Source organism: Odocoileus virginianus, chromosome 9, assembly GCF_023699985.2.
Source record: "Odocoileus virginianus isolate 20LAN1187 ecotype Illinois chromosome 9, Ovbor_1.2, whole genome shotgun sequence".
In the NCBI taxonomy this organism is placed as follows: domain Eukaryota; kingdom Metazoa; phylum Chordata; class Mammalia; order Artiodactyla; family Cervidae; genus Odocoileus; species Odocoileus virginianus.
Genome location: NC_069682.1, coordinates 70,558,460 through 70,581,144, shown reverse-complemented (window position 1 = coordinate 70,581,144; position 22,685 = coordinate 70,558,460). Strand labels below are relative to the sequence as shown.

At 45.7% G+C, this 22,685-nt stretch overlaps 1 protein-coding gene across 2 annotated transcripts in view; it reads right to left on the bottom strand.

The window, feature by feature from the left end:
* EYA2 (EYA transcriptional coactivator and phosphatase 2) overlaps positions 1-22,685 on the bottom strand; it is a 256,976-nt gene that overhangs the window by 132,715 nt on the left and 101,576 nt on the right. For both annotated transcript variants that reach the window (XM_020887209.2, XM_070472728.1), the window contains one exon: positions 18,673-18,789. In XM_020887209.2, coding sequence (XP_020742868.1) covers positions 18,673-18,789 — 117 coding nt within the window. The remainder of the gene's footprint in view (positions 1-18,672; positions 18,790-22,685) is intronic.

Sequence of the window (22,685 nt, the reverse complement as noted above, 5' to 3'; positions counted from 1 at the left end):
GGATCCTTCTGACCCAGGGATCGAACCCGCAACTCCAGCATCGCAGGCAGATTCTTTACCATCTGAGCCACAAGGGAAGCCCTAAGAATAATAACAGCCAACACTAACAAAATGCCTTGACTGTTCCAAGTACTGCCCTAGGCCCTGTGCGTGTACTATTTAGCATCCAGATCCACAACAGATCAACTACTCCTAGAGACCCCATTTCACAGATGGGAGAATCAGGTCTCAGAGAGGTTATCTGTGTGAAGTCACACAGCCAGTAAGTGGTGATGCCGGGATTCAAACCCAGGTGGTTGGTTTTTCTGATGGAGCAGATGGAGGCCATAAACCAGAATAATCTGGGTATATCTGGACTAACTTTAAGAGATCTACAAAACACACCATTTAGTGACAAATATAAAAGGCAGTTTATAAAACAAGATGAACAGCAAGGTATTTATTTTTTTAAGGAATTTTCCAGTTGTGGGAAGAGAAATACACATACACTTACACACAAATACACACACACAGACACACATACTCGCTGAGATGTTCCAGAAAGATACAATACTAACATTATTATGTGATTTAAAACAAATACACGAAAAACTAAAAATCACCATAAAAAGGCAAGCGGATCAGGGCCTGAAGGATGACGCTGCCTGCCTGGGGCACGCGGACACTGCTGAATGTGAAATGACGCTGAGAGAGCGAGCTTAGAGACAATAGAGAGCAGCGCTGAGACATCGGAAAAACTCTCTACGAGTTCCCTTGGATCAGGGCAAGAGGCCTCCAGGGTGGGATTTGGGCTGTGGTCCCCCTTTCCTAACAACTTTTAGGAGCAGAAAAGTCTGATTTGTTCTAAGGTACAAATTCTGTATCCCTAGCCTGGTTCTGTCCTGACCTCGGCTTCTCTCTGAGTGAGGATGGATCTGCAGTGTCTGTCTGTCTGTGTCTCTGGCCTAATCAATGGTTCTCTGCCTGAGGCTGTCTTTCCCCCTCCCCTTCCTGTCCACCCTTCATTATCCATTTCAATCCTCAGCAGAAGGCAGCCGGCCCCAGGCTGGGAGCAGACAGCGCCCTCCTTTTATCTGTGAGGAGTTGCCTCGCAGGGACTTTACGTTGTATAAGCCTGTCCATTTCTGTGTGTCTGCAGGTGTTTTTTTTGTTGTTTGTTTGTTTTGTTATTTGGTTCCTTTTTTGTTTTCCTTTCCTCACTCCCCATCACCTCCTACTCTCTCACCGTACTTATCAGATTTATTCTTCCAGGTTTTCAACACATTTTGCGGACAGACCTTGCTGGAGGCTCAGTTCCTGTTTCACTGACACATTAGAACTAAAAATGAAAACAAATACACAAGAGGGACAGTGTCAAAGCCCTTCTTTGAGTCTTTGCTCCTTCAAGAATGAAAGGATAAGCTGGAATGAGTCTAGAATATTCTGAACTGAGCCTCTGGGACCGGGTAGGTGTTGTTACAAGCCAAGATCCGTGAATATGGGCTTCAACTGTGCCTGCCTTAAAGCCCTGGACGGAAGGGAGGACCAGGGTTGGGCTGGTGGTCAGAGAGACCTTCCTCCCGGTTGCATCTTCCATAACCTCCCTACGGTCCACTCACCCCACGGCGGCCACCTGGTTTTTCGAAGATGCAAACCAAACCAACCCTCCCTGTTTGAAAACCTCTGATGGCTGCTCGATGCTCTCAAGGTGAAACCTAAACACCTCCACATGGCCACAAGGCTCGTCAAGGTCTGGCTTCCCCCACCTTCCAGCCTTACCTTCCCCCGTCTACCCTCCTTCAGTCACTGGGCCTCCTGTCTGTCTGGAACACTCATGACCCATGTACACTTTTCTTAATTTCCACATTGAGGCTCTCTACTGATGTTCATATCAACCCCAAATTGGCCACCCACTAGGGACAACCAGTCGGTAGCATTCTGGCCCCAAGTGCCCTAGAAATATGGCTAAAATCATGGCCGCCCAGCAGGGTAACTGTAGGGCTACCGTGGAAGTGGGCAGGGCTGCACCTGAGTGCCAGCAGACGTGGGCCGGCTTTCTAGGTCCAGGTGCCTCTCACCTGCCGAGCCCCTGATTCAGCTTGAACTCCGAGAAGGCTGATGGGATTGACAGAGAGAGAGAGAGAGACAGGACACACACAGAACCCAAGACCCAGGCCATGTGGCTCTTCCACCTCCGTGTACCCTATCCTAAAGGTGCCAACTCCACTCTCTCCCCAGGCTCCTCAGTTTAAGTCGATTTAATAAACCATGTTATCTGAACATCTTAATGTATTCTGTGAGCCTTATCCCTGTGACCTCTGGGAGAACAACCTCCCTGGAGGTTGTCACTGCTTCAGGGCAATTTCCCAAGAGTGCCACCACTGTCAGTAGAAATATGGCTGTCCTTTGCTTCGTTAGATTTTACCAAGACTGGCCTACCATCATGGAAGTTCATGCCACTGACAGCCACGTGCTGGTGATGTGTGGCCGGCCGCACAGCCCAGCTCGTCAGGCATGATCTCATGAGTCTTCCCAAGGGTGTGTGTGACTGTTTCATTAGGTCATCTAGTGGGGTCATGCCTGGGCAGTTTATTTGTTCAAAAACACAGTTTATAAATTATTTTACAGCAAGGGCATTCTGCTTGACTTTAAAAGATACACACAAGTAGGCTAAATTATATATGAATTAAATTTCCAAGACAGTGAAGGGGTTTTCTAGGACATTTGTTATTAAAAAAAAGTGGGGGGCACTGGGTTTGATGGGGTTTGTTTAGCCACTAAATCATGTCTGATTCTTTGTGACTCCATGCACTGTAGCCTGCCAGGCTCCTCTGTCCATGGGATTTCCCAGGCAAGAATACTGGAGTGGGTTGCCATTTCCTCCTCCAGGGGATCTACCTACCCGACCCAGGGATCGAACCCTCGTCTCCTGCATTGGCAGGAGGATTCTTTACCACCTGGGAAGCCCAATGGGGTTAGGAACTGGGTGTAAACAGCCCTGGTGTCCGGGCTCCCCAAGTGCCTTCTGAGGCAAACTGAGCTTAAAGATGCAGCTCCTTTTCTGGACCCTAGAGAGACACAGATCAGGAAGCTTCCCCTTTCTCATGGTCCAAATGCATCTCGTCTGCATCCCACAATCAGCAATTCCACATTCAAAATGCACCCAGAATCTGACTGCTTCTCCCACCTCCACCTCCTCTGAGAGTCCAGCCTCCACTGTCGCTCACATGACCTACTACAGTCACTTCTGCACTGACGTCCTGTCTCATTCTCGCCCCTGCAGTCTGTTCTTTACATGGTGGCCAGAGGGAGCTTGTTAAAACTAAGCCGTATCATATCACTCCCCTGCTCAAAGCCCTCCATTCCTCCAAGTCTCCCATCCTAAAGCAGAAGCCAGAGTTCTCTCAATGGCACGAAGCCCTCATCTCTACCGCCCACCTCAACCCGCTCACTCTATTCCAGCTGCATGGGTCATCCTGACTTTCCTGAAGCACATGAGACCTGGACCACTTACCTACCATGTGGATCCCTCCTCTGAAGGCCTTTGCTCAACTCTTCCTCCATGAAGTCTTCCCTCTAAAAACAATATGCAACCTCCAGTGCCTCCTTCTGTAGTTTTTACCTTAATTCTTATTCTTGCCATCTCGCATCCTATATCAGTTCAGTTCAGTCCAGTCCAGTCGCTCAGTCGTGTCCAATTCTTTGTGACCCCATGGACTGCAGCACGCCAGGCCTCCCTGTCCATCATCAACTCCTGGAGTTACTCAAACTCATGTCCATTGAGTCAGTGATGCCATCCAACCATCTCATCCTTTGTTGTCCCCTCCTCCTCCTGCCTTCGATCTTTCCCAGCATCACAGTCAGCTCTTTGCATCAGGTGGCCAAAGTACTGGAGTTTCAGCTTCAGCATCAGTCCTTCCAATGAATATTCAGGACTGATTTCCTTTTGGATGGACTGGTTGGATCTCCTTGCAGTCCAAGGGACTCTCAAGAGTCTTCTCCAACACCACAGTCAAAAGCATAAATTCTTCAGGGCTCAGCTTTCTTTATAGTCCAACTCTCACATCCATGCATGACTACTGGAAAAACCAGAACCTTGACTAGACAGACATTTGTTGGCAAAAAACAAACTTCTAAAGTTTTTACCTTAATTCTCATTCTGGCCATCTCACATCCTAGATGCTTTACTTGTTTTTCGTATTTATTACCTGTCTCCTGCCACAGAACCTCAGCTTGTAGAGAGCAGGCTTTTCATCTGTTTCCTTCTATACACGTTTGTTGAACAAATGGGGAACACAGTCCATCAGTGCCTTGGAGTCAGGCCCAGAGACAAAGTAACAGGGAGTTGTTTGCTGGTGCTGGGTGTCAGCTCCTCGAGGCGAAGGCCTCTAAAACAAGCACAGAGTCTCTTGTCCAGATGTCAGTCCTCTCCATGGTCACCATGGAGAACCGTGTTAGCAAAATGGTAGCCTGGGGGTGCAGAATCCAGTCTGTAGATGTGTTTTGTTTTGACCTGCACAGTAGTTCTTTTAATTTGCTGCCACCAATTTTTAAAGTTTTTTTTTTTTTTTTTTGTAATTGGGAAATATCTGAGAAAATTCCAGATCTCTGTTTTTTGTTTTGAAAATTTGAGATAAGTGACCCATGCATACAACAGAAGGAGCTGTCCCCTTATGTAGGGTTGGGGCTCCTCCATTCATCACCCACATCACCCAGCCAGGGTGACCTGGTGGGCGGGTCTTGGACCAGATGAAGAGATCAGGCTTGGAACAGACAGCTGCAGAGCCCACCCTGGCCATGCTTCCTGGTGCTTTCCTGATGCAATGTTACAGGTGTTTTGCCATCATTTGATTATTGTCTATCTCCCTACTCTGGGCTGTGAGCTCCACGCAGGTAGGGACCTTTTCTGCCTTGCTCATCTTTGTGTTCTTAGCACCTGGCACAGAGAAGATGCTCTATTAATATTTGCTGCAATAATGGTCATAAGAAGGCGGCAGCCTTGCCACCCCCTTCTCAGTTCCCCACTCAGGGGACTTACATTTATTAAGACCTCAGTAATGGGCCTTTGCCTTGAAAATATCTCTCATAGTAGGAGGCAAGAACAGGAGATGAAGTGTCTGCAAAAAAGAAATTAAAAAAAACATTTCTCTGCTTTTTAAAAAAGTTATGTATTTTTGGCTGCGCTGGGTCTTTGTTGCTACGTGCGGGTTTTCTCCAGCTGCAGCAGGCGAGCTTCTCATCGCGGCGGCTTCTCTTGCTACAGAGCGTGGGCTCCAGGGTGAGAGGGCTTCAGCAGTGACGGCTCATAGGTTCAGTTTCTCTGCGGCACGTGGGGTCTTTCTGGGCCAGGGATTGAACCCGTGTCCCATGTATTGGCAGGTGGATTCTTAACCACTGGACCACCAGGGAAGTCCTGTTCCTCTGCTTTTAAATGTCTCAGAAAAATCTACAGCTTAGTTAGATGGGGCTGTCACAAAAAAATACCACAGAGTGGTTTAAACAGCAGAAATTTACTCTTCACAGTTCTGGAAGCTGGAGTCTGAGATCAGGGTGCTGCCTGATCTGGTTCCGGATGACCGCTCTCTTCCTGGCTTCAGACGGCCACGGTCTCGCTGTGTCCTCATGCGGCCTTTCCTCAGGGTGTGAGATGAACAAGAAAGAGATCTCTCTCTTCCTCTTCTTGTAAGGAGGCCAATCCCATCAAGAGGGCCCCACCCTCAAGACCTAAGCTAACTCTAATCACCTCCGAAAGGCCCCATCTCCAAATACCATCACGCTGGGGGTTAAGACTTCAACACATGGATTTCAGGGGGACAAAAGCATTCAGTCACTAATGCCTACTAGTCCCCTTCATTCAACTCCAGAAGTAACCAGGTTTATAGCTGGCTTTTAATCATCCCTTAAGAGTTGCACTGCCTAATATGGCAGCCACTAGCCATTATGTTTGATATAATTAATTAAAATAAAACAAAACAGAAATTTCAGCTCCTCATTTGCCTCGGCCACACTGCAGACGAGACCAGGCGTGTTCAGGGTGGTATGGCCGTGGACATCAGCCACACTTCAATGCTCAACAGCCACATGTGGTTCAGTTCAGTTCAGTCGCTCAGTCACGTCTGACTCTTTGTGATCCCATGGACTTAGTAGCCACCATTTTGGACAGCAGAGATAAAGAACATTTCCATTATCATCACCAAAAGGTCTACAGGCCAATGTTGGCCTTAGTGAGCTGTCGTTTATCAAAATCCCTACTGGTCCCCAAACTAACTCTCAATCTCTCCAGCTGTTTTCATCTGTCACCTCCAGCAGCTTCTGGAGATGGGGGTGACCAAATCAAACTTGCTACACAACCAGAGGAAAAGACCATCCATTTAATCTTGATGCATCCTAAATCCAGAACACTTCAGCTCAAGCAGGAGGCAGCAAGCCTGCCAAGATGCATGAAGGTCTCGAGAAAGCAGCCACAAGGGTGGAGGCACTGCATGGCACAAGAGTGCTGACAGGTATCGGAAAACTTCACCCACTTCATCGTGTGCAGAGAGTTGCTGATTCACTCCAGGAAACCTGAACTCCAGCCAGGAAGCTGAGGAATGCCAAGCCTGGCTCCTGTCTTGACCAACAGTGAGACCAGGCAGACTCAGACTGCTCAAAACTAGTCGAGCCAGGATGGCTTGAAAGTTGCTGCTGCCAAGCAGCAACTAGGGAAATACTTGACTTTACCAGGAGGCCACTGGGCTCCAACTCAGCTATAACCATACCCACCACTCCAGTCTTTTGGGACGTGCCTCAGTGGTGAAATAAATCAGAGATGGGGACCAAAGGAGGTGATATTTCTGGCTCCCCAGGTCATCACTTGGCTTGGAATTTTCTCCTTCCATTTCTGGTCTCGTAATCTGTGGTTCAATTACAAAAATACAGAACCAGATTGCAAGACAGAGGCATAAACAGCGGCTTTATACATGTCTGTCTGCTTCACAGGTATTTTAAAGAGTGTTTAAATCCATTGCCAATACTGAAAAAGAATGAGAGAAGGAAATGGCAACCCACTTCAGTATTCTTGCCTGGGAAATCCCATGGACAGAGGAGCCTGGTGGGTCCATGGGGTCGCAGAAGAGTTGGACATGACTTAGCAACTAAAAGACAATGCAGTTTTGAGGGAATTCCCTGGCAGTCCAGCGGTTAAGACTCCACGCTTCCACTGTAGGGGGTGAGGGTTTGATCCCTGGTTAGGGAACTAACATGCCACTCAGCCAAGAAAAAAAACAAAACAAACAACTTTGTGAACTGAATAAAAATGAAAATACAATATATCAACTTAAAAATTATTAAAAATAAATAGTTTTGAGGATTTTCTTGAAAAATGAAAGACCTGGCCTCTCCAGGGTCCCATGCTAGTGCAGAAGCAAGGAGCTGAAGCTGAATAACATCCACCCCTTAACTTTGATGGTCCTCTACTCTCCAACCGCCACAGACCCTACCACTCCCTATAACAGTGCACCTAGCTCATTTCTCTTTTAATTAGAAGAACCATATCCTAGAGCAGCTTCATTCATAGAACTGCAGGATCACTTGAAAGAGAATACGTGTTTCTGATTTGACATGTTGAGCTTTCCTTCCAGTGTACTGCCTGATTTTTGTTTTGTTTTGTTGTTCTGACATTACTTCTGAGGTGCTTTGCCATACCAGCACAAACACAAAGACAAAGACAACAACAACAAAAAACCACTCAAAGATTGTCAAACTTGTGAGTCTTCATTGATGGCGTCTGGATTTCTCAGTCATGACGTCCACTGATGTCAAGGTTATAAACGTTTTGATTCCTTCTTGCTCTAGAACTTAAAAATTTTTTTTATTGTTGTTCAGTCGTGTCCGACTCTTTGTGACCCCAGGGACTGCAGCCCACCAGGCTTCCCTGTCCTTCACCATCTCCCGAAGTTTGTCCAAACTCATATCCATTGTGTCGATGATGCCATCCAGACTTATCAGTTTTTTTAAATGGTAAGCATTTAAAACTTTACTTATTTTTCTGCTCCTCAGGGGGGCATCTACATCACTGAGTAGGGATTGAACCTGGGCTTCCTACCCTGGTATAGCGGAGTCTTAGCCACTGGACCACCAGGAAAGTCCCTTGTTCTATAACCTTATAGTTTTACTTCTGACATTTAAATTTTTGATCCATTTGGATTGTTTTCTGGTATATAGTAATAGGAATGGATCTCCACCCTCCACCCCCAGATGGCTAACCAGTTGTTCCAACACCATTCTCTGAATATTCTATCTTCTCCCTTTGGCTTAAGATGCCATTCACCCCATGTGCTAAATTTCCTGACATGTTTGGTCTCATTGTGGACTATGCGGTCTCCTCTATTAGTCAATCAGTCTATTCCAATATCAGAAAAGCTGATATATTTTGATCAGTAAAGCTTTATATTTCTTTTTTTTATTGTTAATTCTTTTTGGCTGCATCACACAGCATGCGGGATCTTAATTCCCCAACCAGGATCGAACCCACACCCCTTGCAGTGGGAGCATGGAATCTTAACCACTGACCCACCAGGGAAGTCCCTCCAGCTTTATGTTTCAATACTGGTATGCCTAGCACCTCACCACTCTTCTTTGGTACAGTTTTTCAAGTCTAATCTAGTTCACAGAAAAGAAAACATAAATTGATCTGAGATCTAAAAGGATGCTCACCCTTGTAAGATACAATTAGAAATTAGGAGCACACAGAGATACTGTTTTTTCATGCAGTAGATAGGCAAAAACTCCAGTAGTAAGATTATACTGGGTTGGCAAAACAGGCACTTTCAGACACGGCTGGTAGGAGTTTAAATGAATAGGCTCCCTATGGAGGGTAAGGTGGAGATATCTAGAAAATTTAAACACGGACTTTCCCCTTGACCCTTCTGGGAACTTGTCCGTCAGATATACTTGCAGAAAAACAAAATGATATACATATAGGGGTATATTTATAGCCTTACTGGTGGTAATTGCAACAGACTGGGAACACCCCATAAGGAACTGGTTAAATCATTTACAGCACATCATTCAATGGAATAATAGGCATCTGTAGAAAGAATGAGGAAGCGCTTTCTACAGACTGACTGAGAAAGTTCCCCAAGGTATATAGCTAAGTTAAGAAAGCAAAGTACAGAGTATGTTTCCTATGAAAACAATATACACAAAGTTTTTGCTATAATCTGAGAGGCCATGGAGTTGTGTAAAATTGTGTGCTAAAATAACGGGGCTTATGGGAAAAAGTGGGATTCAAGCAGATTGCTAAAAAGCCATGCAACTTAGTAACCACAGCATTAATGAAAGCAATAATAATCCCAATAAAAATAATAGCACAGTGAAAAAATAAATAAATAAGTACTACACAGAGAGGTGCCATGTTAAACACAGGATTTCCCCTTAAAAAGGAGGTAAAGGTATCTTGATGGGGCAGGGCGGTAAAGGATAACAGAGGTGTCGAATCATGGAAACAAGGGCACAATACACAAAGATTGGAGGAAGCTGCAACATAGATTCTTCAAAAACAGAGCACATGGCCAAACTGAGGTCAGAGGAAGAATACGGGTCACTAGAGGCAGAATTATTCCTAAAAGGTTTGTTGTCTTTACCCGTATTAAGTATTTTGCGTTCAGCTGCTGTTACCATGTGTGATGGAAAAAGTGCCGATGAATCAGTGCAGCGGTACCTCCAGTTCTGGCCTAGACCGAGACCTAGGGCCTGGTCTCCCTCTCACAGGAAATGGTTTAAAAACTAGATTGCCAAGACATTGGGCATCAGATAATGAAAGACAATGATGCCTTTGACTAATACATACCGCTCTACCTAAAATGGATAACCAACAAGGACCTACTACTGTAGCAGGGAACTCTGCTCAATGTTATGGGCCAGCCTGGAAGAGAGGGGAGTCTGGGGGAGGATGGCCACATGTATATGTGTGGTTGAGTCCCTTTGCTGTCCAGCTGATATTATCACAACATTGTTAATCGGATATTCTCCAACAATAAAAAGTTCAAAAAATAAATCAATAGGTCAGTGGTTACAAAGTTAAAAAAAAAACAAAACCCAAGGAAAGAAAGACCATAATGCTTGAAAGAGAGGAAACAGGTGGTGATCTGTAAGATTCTCTCCAGTGTGGGAGCGTCCAGGGAGGGGGACCCAGGCGGCCCCCAGCGTTCTCTCTGAATTGAGGAGATGGAGCTGCAAGTCCGGGGTGGCCAAGATGGTTAGACTTCACAGGGTAAGAGGGCTGCACAGAGAAAGTGCACGGGAGATTTGCCGAGCTCCCCGTGAGAGCTCCCTTGAGTAATGACTGGCATGTGCTTGTGAAGAAATTACTCAAGGCCAGGAGAGAACCACTTGAAACGATCAAAAGGAACAATCCTCGGAGCTCATAATAGAATTGAAAATAGTTCCTGTTCCCACCAACACAACTGGAAAACCTCATATTCCTGGGGCATTTAGAAGAATACTCAAGAGAGGCTTGCCTCGATATTGGGAAAATCTGTTAGGTAGAGACAGCTCTAGACCAGATGCTGTTTTTTGTTCCCCTCAACAAAGCTTAAAGTGAGACTTGAAAGCCTCAATCTATTTCCATGTAACAACTGCATCCCAGAGCAAAGCTCAAGAATATTCACACAAATAGAAAAATATCCAGGAGTCAACCAGGCAAGATTCACAATGCCTGACATCCAGTCAAAACTTATCAAGCAAGACTTCCCTGGTGGTTCAATGGATAGGATTCTGTGCCCCCAGTGCAGGGGGCCTGGGTTCAAACTAGATCCCACGTGCGGTACCTAAGTGTTTGCAAGCCACAACCAAAGATCCTGCATGCTGCAAACTAGAAGATCTCTCGTGCCGCATCTAAGACACAGCACAGCTAAATAAATAAAAATAAATATTAAAAAAACTTATCAAGCATGCAAAGAAGCAGGAAAACATAGTTTACAGTGAGAGAAATCAATGAAAATGTTAAAATGATACAGGTGACAGAATTAGAACATAAGCACATTAAAATAGGACTATGTGCTGCCTGTTCAAGGGGCCAGAGGAAAGCTTGGGTGTGTTAAATAGAGACATGGAAGGAAAAAAAAAAGACCCATATCAAACTTTTAGAGATGAAAACTATGTATAAGATGAAAAAGAAATCACCGGAAAGTAATTAACAAGCAGATCAGATACTGCGGAAGAAAAGATTAGTTAACTTGAAGACATGGGAAGGATATTTGAATACTGGCCCCAAAATTTCCAAATTTGATGAAAACTATAAACTCACAGATCTAAGAAGCTCCATGAACACAAAGCATAGAATCACAAAGATTACATCGAGGCCCATCAAAATTAAATTGCTTCAAACCGGTGACAAGGAGAAAATCTTAAATGAACCAATACACCTTTGGAGTTACCCTGCCATCATTTCCTTGTTTATGAATCACAAATGAGTTGATTCCTGGTGTAGAAATATGCAATGCAATAGACAGCATTTATGTTTGCTTATATTTGCAAGAGGAAATTCCAGATGGGTTCACAAGAACCTAGAAGAGGGGCTAAGTACTGGGGATTTAGAAGCTGAGTGGATGTTGGATGAGAGTGGGATAGAGATTTCTATAGATGTTTAAAGTAGATAAATGCATAACCTGCTTTAAAAATGGATATGAAGGAGTAACTTTAAATAGATCTTTTTTGTTATTATAAAAGGAAATACACTGGCAATGTTCCTGGTCGTCCAGTGGGTGGGAGTCTGCCTGCCAGTGCAGGGAGCATGGTTTGATCCCTGGGCCGGGAAGGTTCTACATGCCTCAGGGCAACGGAACCCGTACTTCACACCTACTGAAGCCCACGCGCCCTGGAGCCCGCGCTCTTCAACCAGAGAAGCCACTGTGATGAGAAGCCTGCGTGCTGCAATCTAGAGTAGACCCTGCTTGCTGCAACTAGAGAGGGGCCCAAATGTGGCAGTGAAGACTCAGCGCAGTCAAAAATGAAAAGTGAAGGTAACGGTCCCTCAGTCCTGTCCAACTCTTTGCAACCCCATGGACTTCTGCAGGCCAGAATACTGGAGTGGGTAGCCGTTCCCTTCTCCAGGGGATCTTCCCAACCCAGGGATTGAACCCAGGTCTACCGCATTGCAGGTGGATTCTTTACCAGCTGAGCCACAAGGGAAGCCCAGTGCAGTCAAAATAAATTAAATTAAAATTTTAAAAAAGGAAATAAATTGGCAGGAGGGGAATTAGGGAATGATGGCTAATGGGTGTGGAGTTTCTTTTGCAATGATGAAAATATTGTGGGATTAGATAGGGTGATGGTTGCACAACTCTGTAAATACAGTAAAATCACTGAATGTACACTTTAAAAGGGTGAATTTTATGGTATATTAATTAATCCCATCAAAAAATAAATGAAAATACAGGAAAATAGGAATACATGCATGTTCATCATGAAAAAAATTTAGAGAAAGAATTTTAACACAGGAAGGGGCCTTAAGGTTTCCCAGGTGGTGCTAGTGGTAAAGAAAATCCCTGCCAATGCAGGAGATGTAGGAGACTGGGGTTTGATCTCTGGGTGGGGAAGATCCCTTGGAGGAGGGCATGGCAACCCACTCCAGTATTTTTGCCTGGAGAATCCTGTGGACAGAGGAGCCTGGTGGGCTACAGTCCATAGGGTCGCAAAGAGCCAGACATGACTGAAACAGCTGACCATCGGGACTAATGCTCATTACAACCAGTTCTTCCCAGTGAGCAGAGAACATTAGTTTAGGGAGAGGGTCCCTTTTCAAATCTACCTGGGAAGACTGACTACTGAATTTCACTTCTGGAGAGTCACAAGGCACATTAATCTGCAAAGGCTCTGAAAAGTCCTATGTGTGTGTGTGTGCTAAGTCGCTTCTGTCATGTTTGACTCTGTACGACCCCATGGACTGCTTGCTCCTTGGAAGAAAAGCTATGACCAACCTAGACAGCATATTAAAAAGCAGAGACATTACTTTACCAACAAAGCTCCGTCTAGGCAAAGCTATGGTTTTTCCAGTAGTCATGTATGGATTCGAGAGTTGACTATAAAGAAAGCTGAGCACCAAAGAATTGATGCTTTTTTGAACTGTGGTGTTGGAGAAGACTCTTGAGAGTCCCTTGGACTGCAAGGAGATCAAATCAGTCAATCCTAAAGGAAATCAGTCCTGAATATTCATTGGAAGGACTGATGCTGAAGCTGAAATTCCAATACTTTGGCCGCTTGATGCAAAGAGTTGACTCATTGGAAAAGACCCTGATGCTGGGAAAGATTGAAGGCGGGAGGAGAAGGGGATGACAGAGGATGAGATGGTTGGATGGCATCACTGACGTGATAGACATGAGTTTGGGTAGGCTCTGGGAGTTGGTGATGGACATGGAGGCCTGCGTGTTGCAGTCCATGGGGTCGCAAATAGTTGGACACGACTGAGCGACTGAACTGAACTGCCAAGCTTCTCGGTCCGTGGGATTCTCCAGGCAAGAATACTGGAGTTGGTTGCCATTCCCTTCTCCAGGGGATCTACCCCACCCAGGGATCAAACTTGTGTCTCCTAAGTCTACCTGCATTGGCAGGAGGGTTCTTTACTACTAGTGGCACCTGGGAAGCCGGCTCAGCTGGTAAAGAATCTGCCTGCATTTCGGGAGACCTGGGTTCAATCCCTAGGTTGGGAAGATTCCCTGGAGAAGGCAATGGCTACCCACTCCAGTATCCTGGCCTGGAGAACTCCAAAGAGTTGGACACGACTGAGCAAAAAGTCCTTCAGTGAAGACATCTAACTTCACACTACACACTATTTACCAAATGTATTTGATGTATTTGACAATGACCTTTCCCAACTTCTTTGTTTTTCAGTGAGTATTTGTGAGTGCCAGAGCTGTGAAACACAGATCATAGAGTTCAGTGGCTTGTCCAAAAACACATCTGGCTGGAGCCAGAGAAGGTGCTAGGTTTCATGAATCCAGCACAAACCAACCTCAGAGGTCTCTGGGTGAAATCATTGGTTTAGAGTCTTCCACTGGACTTTTAATTTTTCCTATGCATCCTCAAATCACACATTTCCATGTTGCTCTCAAAAGGCTTATGTTGGGTTCTGAGCTCACTATTAACAATCCCTGTTGTTGATGTTGTTGTTTAGTCACTAAGTTGTGTCTGACTCTTGAATCCTCATGGACTGTAGCCCACCAAGGCTCCTCTGTCCATGGGATTTCCCAGGCAAGCACAGTGCATTGCCATTTCCTCCTCCAGGGGATCTTCCCAACCTGGGAACTGAATCCACATCTCCTGCATTTGCAGGTGGATTCTTTCCCACTGAGCCACCAGGACAGCCAAACAATCCCTGACTTTGGTAAATAATAATAAAAAAGAGGAATTCCCCCAGAAGAAGGCTCTCCCACTGTTTGTAAGCCACCCCCCCAATTCACCATATTTCACCAGCAGGGTGGCTCAACAATCTCAAATTGGTATTTCTCTTTCCTCTTACCAAAACTATGTCCTAAAATGGAGAGTGCAGGAAAGAGAAATGAATTTGGGAAAAACATAAGGCCATCAAATCAGACATTAGGAGGAAAATAATATTTAACAATTTGTAGAGCACTTAGGTTGTGCCAGTGCTGTTCTGAATATTTCACACACATTCACTCATTTAATTATCGCAGCACCCCACATGTGGGTACAATCTGTATCCCCATTTTACAGGGAAAGAAACCGAGGTACCAAGAAGTCACAAGGCTCAAAGTCACACGCTGGCACACAGGGAACAACTGGGAAGTTAGCTCAGCCTGACTTCAGGGTTACTGCCTTTAACGCTCACGTTACAGAAGCAACGAGAGAAATAATAGAAGTATGCCCAGTCTTGAAGGACTTCATCTGATTGCTCATGGCCATTCTGTGTAGTCCCCCAACAGCACCCTGGGCTCACTGCTCTTGCTATGATGCTGGTTCCATAGGTGAGGAAAGGGATGCCTGGAGAAGCCAAGCACCTCACCCAGGTCCCGCCGCGGGACACTAGTGCTGACTGCAGCTGGGTCCAGGGCTCTTGACCCCTCGGGGGCACCAGCAAGTTCTTACAACACACTCTCAAGATGTTTTTTTGTTTGTTTGTTTTTTCTTCTCTTTTTAATCTTTGTGGCCGTTTCCATGAACAGCAGTGTTTTAGAAGGAGAAGCCGAAATGGAACAACAACAAAAAATCAAACTCATAAGAAATACATTTCAGCTACAAAAACCCCTGGGTGAACTTAAAAAAGAAAATAAACAACCATGAAAAGGCTACAGGGGCTGTGAACTTTTCTTTTCTACGTTTACTGTACATTTGGCAGCAGGGCAATGCTATATTAGCAGATACAGATCTCCAACCAGGGCCATGGGGGGCAGGGGGAATGGTTCTGCTGAAGTTTCTGGAAGTTTCTGAGAAGGGGTAGGAGACCCAGCTGGAGGCATTTTTAATGCTTTCCTAATGTTTACCCTACACAAGTCACACTGCTGCTATTGTGCCTCAGTTTACCCATTTGTAAATGATGGAGTGGTCCCCACTCAGGGACTTATTTTTGCTTCTATAAAATGATGATTTTAATTCTTAGAAAAGAAAAGGACTCAGCTCAGCTTCTGAATATGGACCAATCTGACTCCAAGTTGATGCTTTCAGGCCCAAAACTCAATCTCTCTCCCTTCCTCTTTCAAAAACGCTATGCTTAACCAACATCTTCCATTCTGAAAGGCACATAGAGTATCGGAGAGTTTATTTCTCCTCTGGAACAACTTGAAAAAAAAAGTTAATAGGAAGCACATGGGCACGGCGTGTGAGCCTTCTGTGTGTTTGCGTTTGGAAAAAAAATACTTAAGGAGGAATATGTCAGGCTTGCAAAATGCCTGGGCTGTCTCAAGAGCAGTTTATGGCCATTAGCATCAGACTGAAGGCAGTTAATTGGGACAAAGTCCAGCTGGCATCTGGGCCATGAAGACGATAAGAAAATAACCTGGACTATTCCCCTGGTCCAGTGGGAGTGGATCAGGAGATGTTTTTCTATTTGTGAGGGCTGATGGGGGTGGGGTCTGGGCCAGGTCTCATCCACGGAGATTGGTCTTCTAGAAAGATCTATGAGAGTGTGGAAGGCAGACTGGTGTTGGGGGTATGTGCCTGGGCTCTGGAGGGGAACTGCCTGGCCTGAAACCCCACTGCCACAGCCAGCTGACCTTGGGCAAGCCACTTTACCATGCTGTGCCTTCGTTTTTCCACCTGTAAGATGGGGATATGACAGAACCTACGTCACAAGGCTGCTGGGAAGATCAAGGGGAATGGTGTATACGCAGAACGAGGGCAGCGTCCAGAGTCGGGAGGAGTCTGGGAAACAGCACTTGCTAGGGAACAGCACAGGCTCCGGAATTCTACTCTGAATCCCAGCTCTCATCACTTCCTGGCCCTTGATCCTTGGGCAAGCCACTTCCTCATGTTCATTGTGTTTAAAGTGGCATTGATGGAGCCCGCCTCCTGCAACTTCTGTAAGGACCAGAGAAGAAACAACACATTCTCTATGTCCCAGTACAGGGGTGCCTCCTGCTTCACTTTCCAGTCTCATATCCCTTTCTCACTACCCCCAGATTCAAGTCTCCACTGGAGTCTCCAGCACTGCGAGCCTTTTCCTGCCTCCAGACCTTTGCTCCTGCTGGTCCTTTTGTGCTTGGGCTGTCCACTCTCCAGCTGCTCACAGGCTGGTTCCTTTCCATCACCCCGGCCTCCTGACCATCTGGGCAATGTCCATCACCACTCCCTTCATCAAGGCCCATCACAGCACCCTGTTTGGTCCTTCACGTGATTTAGCACAATCTGTCAAGATCAATTTACTTAATTGCTCATTGTCTGTCTCCTTAGAAGCCCTGAGGCGGTCATGTCCATTTCTGTTGGAAAAGCTGAAAAGAAACTGGTTAAGATGGTTAAGACTGACCCCAGTGTAAGTTCAAGTTCAGGGTCTTCACGAGCCTTTATGATCAGGATTGTGCTACCGTTTACTCCCCACTTGAAGATAGGTCCCAGCATGTTATGCCCTTCCGTGGGACTCAGAACAGGCCCCCAGGGAGACAGAGGTGCCAACAGGAGCAGAGGAGGCAGGAGGGACCACAGCGAAGAGCAGGCTTTGAGTCAGGTTTGCGGCTGGGAATCCATCAGACCCCCAAGACACGTCATGCAACCTGTTTCTCACTGCACTTGCAGTAAAATCTAAGCTCCTTGCCCTGATGCCAATCCCTCTATGACTCAGTTCTGTCTCCAATAAAATGTGGATAATACCAGAACCAACACTTTGTGGAGTGTCATGAAGGTTGTATGAGGTGATTAGCTAGTTTGTGTGGCATGTGGTGAGTGCTAGGTTAATGTTAGCTGATGGTGTCATCAACAAATTCCACTGCAAATCTTTACATGGATGCTCTTCCAAGGTCTGGGCATTAATGCTCATCACCTCCTTCCTCTTACATACCCCTAAGACCATTTGCTGTCTCTTCATAATGCCTTTTCCTGAAAGGATGCCCTTGACATCCATTTAAATTGTTTCCTAATTAAAAAGACAAAGCAGCAAAACTTGCAAATATTTTTTTTTAGAAATGTAGCGTCACGCATTAGTCCACCACCTCGTCCTTACTCTTTCAACTTTGCACATTACTTTTCAGGCTCTTGGTGGTCATTCTTACCAGCTTTCATGAAGGAAAAAGAGAATACCAGGGTGAGGATGCCCAAAATTACTGCCACCAGCCCTCCACTCCATGTATCAGCTCCAACACATTCCCTACGGGGCACCGGAGAAGGGAAGGGGCCTTTGGATGATGACAAGTGCAGGTGGGAACAGGAGAATGCAGCAGGCCAGTTCCTTAGGGTGCGTGGGGTTGGTGGGAGTTATACGGGAGTTTCTTCCCTTTCTAAGGCTGCCCAATGGGGATGTGGAGCCTGGAACCTCCTGCCCAGAATAACAACACCTTTACCTCCTGTCCAGTATCCCAACACCCATCACTTCTCTGAGTCTACCATGGTATCACCTGTCCCATCACACTTCAAATCAAAGCCAACACCTCCCCTTTGCCCTCAAGGCCCTGCATGATTTAGCCTTGCTAATGATGACCCTCAAGACTCTCTTATACCCCCCAATCCTGCTCCAGCCCCACCGGCCCCTATTCTGTGCCCCAAACACATTAAGACACTCCCCACCGCCCCGGCCCCCACAGAGATTTTGCACAGGCTGTTCCTTCTGCTGGGAATGCTCTTCCCCCCTGGTCTGCGCAGGGCTAGTTCTGCCTCATACTTAGGCCTCTGTCCAATGTCACATCTTCTAAGAGTCTTCCTTGATGTCTCTATAAAAGTTACCTTTCTCGCCTCTCCGGACCCCTCAACTATTCATCACTCTCCGTCCCAATACCACGTTTATTGGCTTCATTGCATTCAACCCCTTCTGAAATTAGCCATTTGCTATTTGCTGCCTTGTTTAATTGTCAGTCTCTCCCTCCTGCCCTTGTAATCGCCATGAGGGCAGGAGTCGTTATCTCTTCTGCCCACCAGTGCATCTCTGCTACTTGAGATAGGTCCTGGCACATAGTAGGTACTCAGTAAAGCTGCTGAATAAACGAACAAGCGACTGGACACCCGACTCGGGCAGTGCCTTAGAGACGGCAGGGAGGGGCGCAGCACTACACTCACCATGCATCTGGTAGGTGTACGGGCTCTGTCCAGCGGGTGGGGTGCTGAAGCTGGAACCATAGCTGAGGAACCCACTCTGGCCGGGGGAATGGTTCAAGCTGTCTTCTGTCTTGATGCCTTGGAAGGGGAAAGAGAAGTACCAGGCACACACAATTAGGATGCTTCCTTGTCACCTGCAGAAGAGCTATGGAATCAAGACAGCACGTGGTTTTATCAGCTTCCAAACTGGTTGCAAACTGGTGGTTTCTGAGCCGAAGTTACTCTATTTCAGCTGTAATTCAGTCCCACATGTCCTTCTGGGCCTGTGTATTTTACAGGAAAACCTGAAACTGGTTGCTTTTGTTTAAAAATCAGGAGATTTCACCCCCAAAATCTAGACTTACAGCCTCTCTCGAGCAACAGGATGATCTAGAAACCTCATGACCGTGTTCCCACATGACAATAGGCTGTCCCCAGAAGCTCCCCAATTTGTGTTCCCAGGTCACCATGGTTCCCATACTGTCTCTGAGACATGGAGGTTGGTTTTTAAGGTGCTATTTTTCACCACAGTTTTTTTGGGTGTTTTTGTTTGTTTTTACATCCTAGGACATGTTCAAAAATGAGAAAGGGAAAGGCAGGCTGTGTGGATCTCATCTTTTGCACGTGTGGTCAGCTTCCTGCCTGGCTCTGAGGGTAATGAGCCCCCTACCCCAAGGACTGAGGCTTCCAAGGTGGCTCAGCGGTAAAGAGTCCATCTGTCAATGAAGAAGCTGGAGGAGACACAGGTTTGATCCCTAGGTCGGGAAGGTACTCCAGAGGAAGACATGGCAACTCACTCCAGTATTATTGCCGGGATAATCCCATGGACAGAGGAGCCTGGCAGGCTACAGTCCATGGGGTCCCCAAGAGTTGGACATGGCTGAGTGACTAAGCATGTGCTCCAAGGACTAGCTCCATGTATGGCTTAAAAGTCCATCAACTTTAACGAACCATTTTCCCTCTGTAAATATGATGCCACTTAATCTTAGGACATACTCCCCACTCTTCTCATGGAAGGGCCTACTTATCCAAAGGCTACAGTTACAAATCTGCCTTCTGCTTCAGCCAAACTCCGACATGCTTCCCCAAGGCACGGGCACCCATTCCAAGAGCAGCTGGCTGGAGAAGGAACTGTACTGAGGGAGGAAGCTGATCTATCATCAGTAGCCCATATATTGTATTTTTATTGAACACGTAGTCAATTTTGCTTATCTTTATCTTTTAGGTATAAAATAGTATTTCAATACTACTTAAATTTGCATTTTTAAAAAAGGACACTGCTAGTTCTGGGGATGGTTTTGTAGTTATGATTTCCCTCCTTCTCACCCATTTACCCCCATAAATAAAGAGAATGCTTAATGTGGTAAAAACAATGGATTCTGACTCAAGTGGTCTGGGCAGGAGCCAGGATGGTTTGCTTCATTACTTGGTGACCTGGACAGTTTCTCCTCCAACCCCCGTCTGGAAGTCTCCTCCCTTATGAAATAAGATGCTGATTCCCACTGGCAGGATTGCTGGGAGATGAAAAGAAAGGGAATGTATGAATATGTAAAGCTGTGAATGAGGTACTCACAACAATCCCATGAAATAGGCAATATGACTTTCCCCATCTTATTTTATTATTTTTTTTTTTTTTGCCAAACTGAGAGGCAGGCATATGGGAAGTTAGTTCCCAGACCAGGAATCGAACCTGCGCCCCCTGCAGTGCAAGCATGGTATCTTAACCACTGGACCACCAGGGAAGTTTCTCCCCATTTTAAAGATGTGGAGACTAAGGTTCAGAAAACCAGGCCACTTAATCAGAGTCTTGTGATTAGCATGTAACTCTGAAGTCTAGGTTTTCTTTGCTTTCTCTTGATGCTGCTCAGTAATGGGTGTGAAGGGATTTTATGCACTAGATGGTGCACGACTTCACTGACAATTATGACAGCAACTTGGCAAAGTGTTTGGTGCTGGAGCCTAGCTGTCCCCTGTCTTGGCTTTCGACATGACTTCCTCCCTAAGTTTAATCATTTTTGGCATTTTTAAAATTTAAAGTGAGAGATGTGTGACTCTTATTTTTCACTTGAACACTTTGAAGCCACCGAAGGGTTATTAATTGACCTAATTTCATATTGTTGTGTGTCAGGGAACAGGGAAGTCTGTGGAGAGGGAAAGAGACGAGGGAACGGCCAGTTGGTGGGCAGTCAGGACACACAACATTCACTGACGAAATCTGCCATCGTATATGGGCTGTTTCATGGAGCCCCCAAGCGATTACAGTAACACCAAAGGTCACTGATGACAGATTACCATAGCAAACACAGTAATGATGCAAAAGTCCAAAACAGTGCCAATATGTAACAGAGACATGAAGTGAGCAAATGTTGTAAAGATGGCCTTGACAGACTTGCTCGAAGCATGGATGCCACAACCCTTCAATTTGTAAAAAAGAAAAAACAAACAAACAAACAACAAACTGCAATATCTGTGAATTGTAAGATAGCAAAATGCAATAAAACAAGGCATGCCTGTATACCCATTCATTTATGTATTATCTGTGGCTGTTTTCAAGACACAGGGTAGTGTTGAGTAGACACCATATGGTGTCTTTGATAGACACCGTATGGCCTACAAAGCTAAAAATACTTATTATCAGGCTCTTTACAGAAAAAGTTTGCCAACCTCTACTCTGCATAAGGCCTTCCCAGGTGACACTGTGGTAAAGAATTCACCTGCCAATGCAGGAGACACAGGTTCGATCCCTGGGTTGGGAAGGTCCCCTGGAGAAGGAAACAGTAACCTGCTCCAGCACTGTCTGGAAAATCCCATGGACAGAGGAGCCTGGCGGGCTACAGTGCATGGGGTCACAAAACAGTTGAACATGACTAAGCACATGTAGCATTCCACATAAAGAAAGGCAGAGCAATGATATTAATAAAGTGGAAGTGATAGTAATTAGCAAATCCAGGGATGTGGGTATCTGACAAGAAAGGGAGATAACCTCCCTTTATTTTTCATGTTGGATGGTCAGCTCATGGTTATTTATAGTGCTACTCTTTTACATATGTCTTAAATGTTGCATAACATTATGTTTGCATAACAAATCGAGGAAAAAAATACTCCACACTCCTGACCTCCTTGCCTCTAGTCTGCTCAACTGTGTTATTATTTCCCTGCAGCTATTTAAACAAAGGTAATAATGCTATTTGCCAAGGAGCAAGGAGAAAAGTTTCCTAACAAGATTCAGCAAGGTTTGTCCAGACAGTGAGCAAACACTGCTTGCTCGGGCACAGGCAGTTGTGAAAGGAAAGGGCTTTTCAGCCCACCTGTCATTATTCAGTGATATGGACATACCAGGCAGCCTGGCCTCTACTATACTGATTGAACGTTTCCCTTGCGCCAGGCCCTGTGAGCTAAGCCCTTAATGTAGATTAAGGGCTGACACATTGTGGTCCATGGACCCACTGTGGCCCACTGTTTGTTTGTGTAAATAAAGCTTTATTAGAACACAGACACACGCATTAGTTTACATATTGTCTGGCTGGTTTCAAGCTCCAACGGCAGTGTTGAGTGGCTGTGACAGAGACTGCATGGCCCAGAAAGCTGAAAATACTTATGAACTGGCCTTTTAAAGAAAAAGGTAGCTGATCCTGGATGTAGATGATCCCATTTACAGCAACAACAACGGTTAGGAAGCCAGACTGAGTAGCACTCCCATCGTATGAAGGTGACTCGCCCTGGGTCTTAGGACCAGCAAGGGGGCAGAGGTGGGGTGTGAACCCAGGGCATGTGACCTTGCCACTTATGCTGTATTCTGAGGGCAGAGAGCCTCTGAAAGGAACTGAGACTAACAAATGACTTTAGACCAAATTAATTTCCACCGGATGCCCTGTTTTGTCTGGAAGCAGGGCTAGGCTTCTCTTTTATGCTGAAAAATAATCCAGCTTCATGTGTCTTGGCTGTCAGCCAGCCAGGGTGACTCACCTGTGATTTTATCACCATCTTCTGGCAGA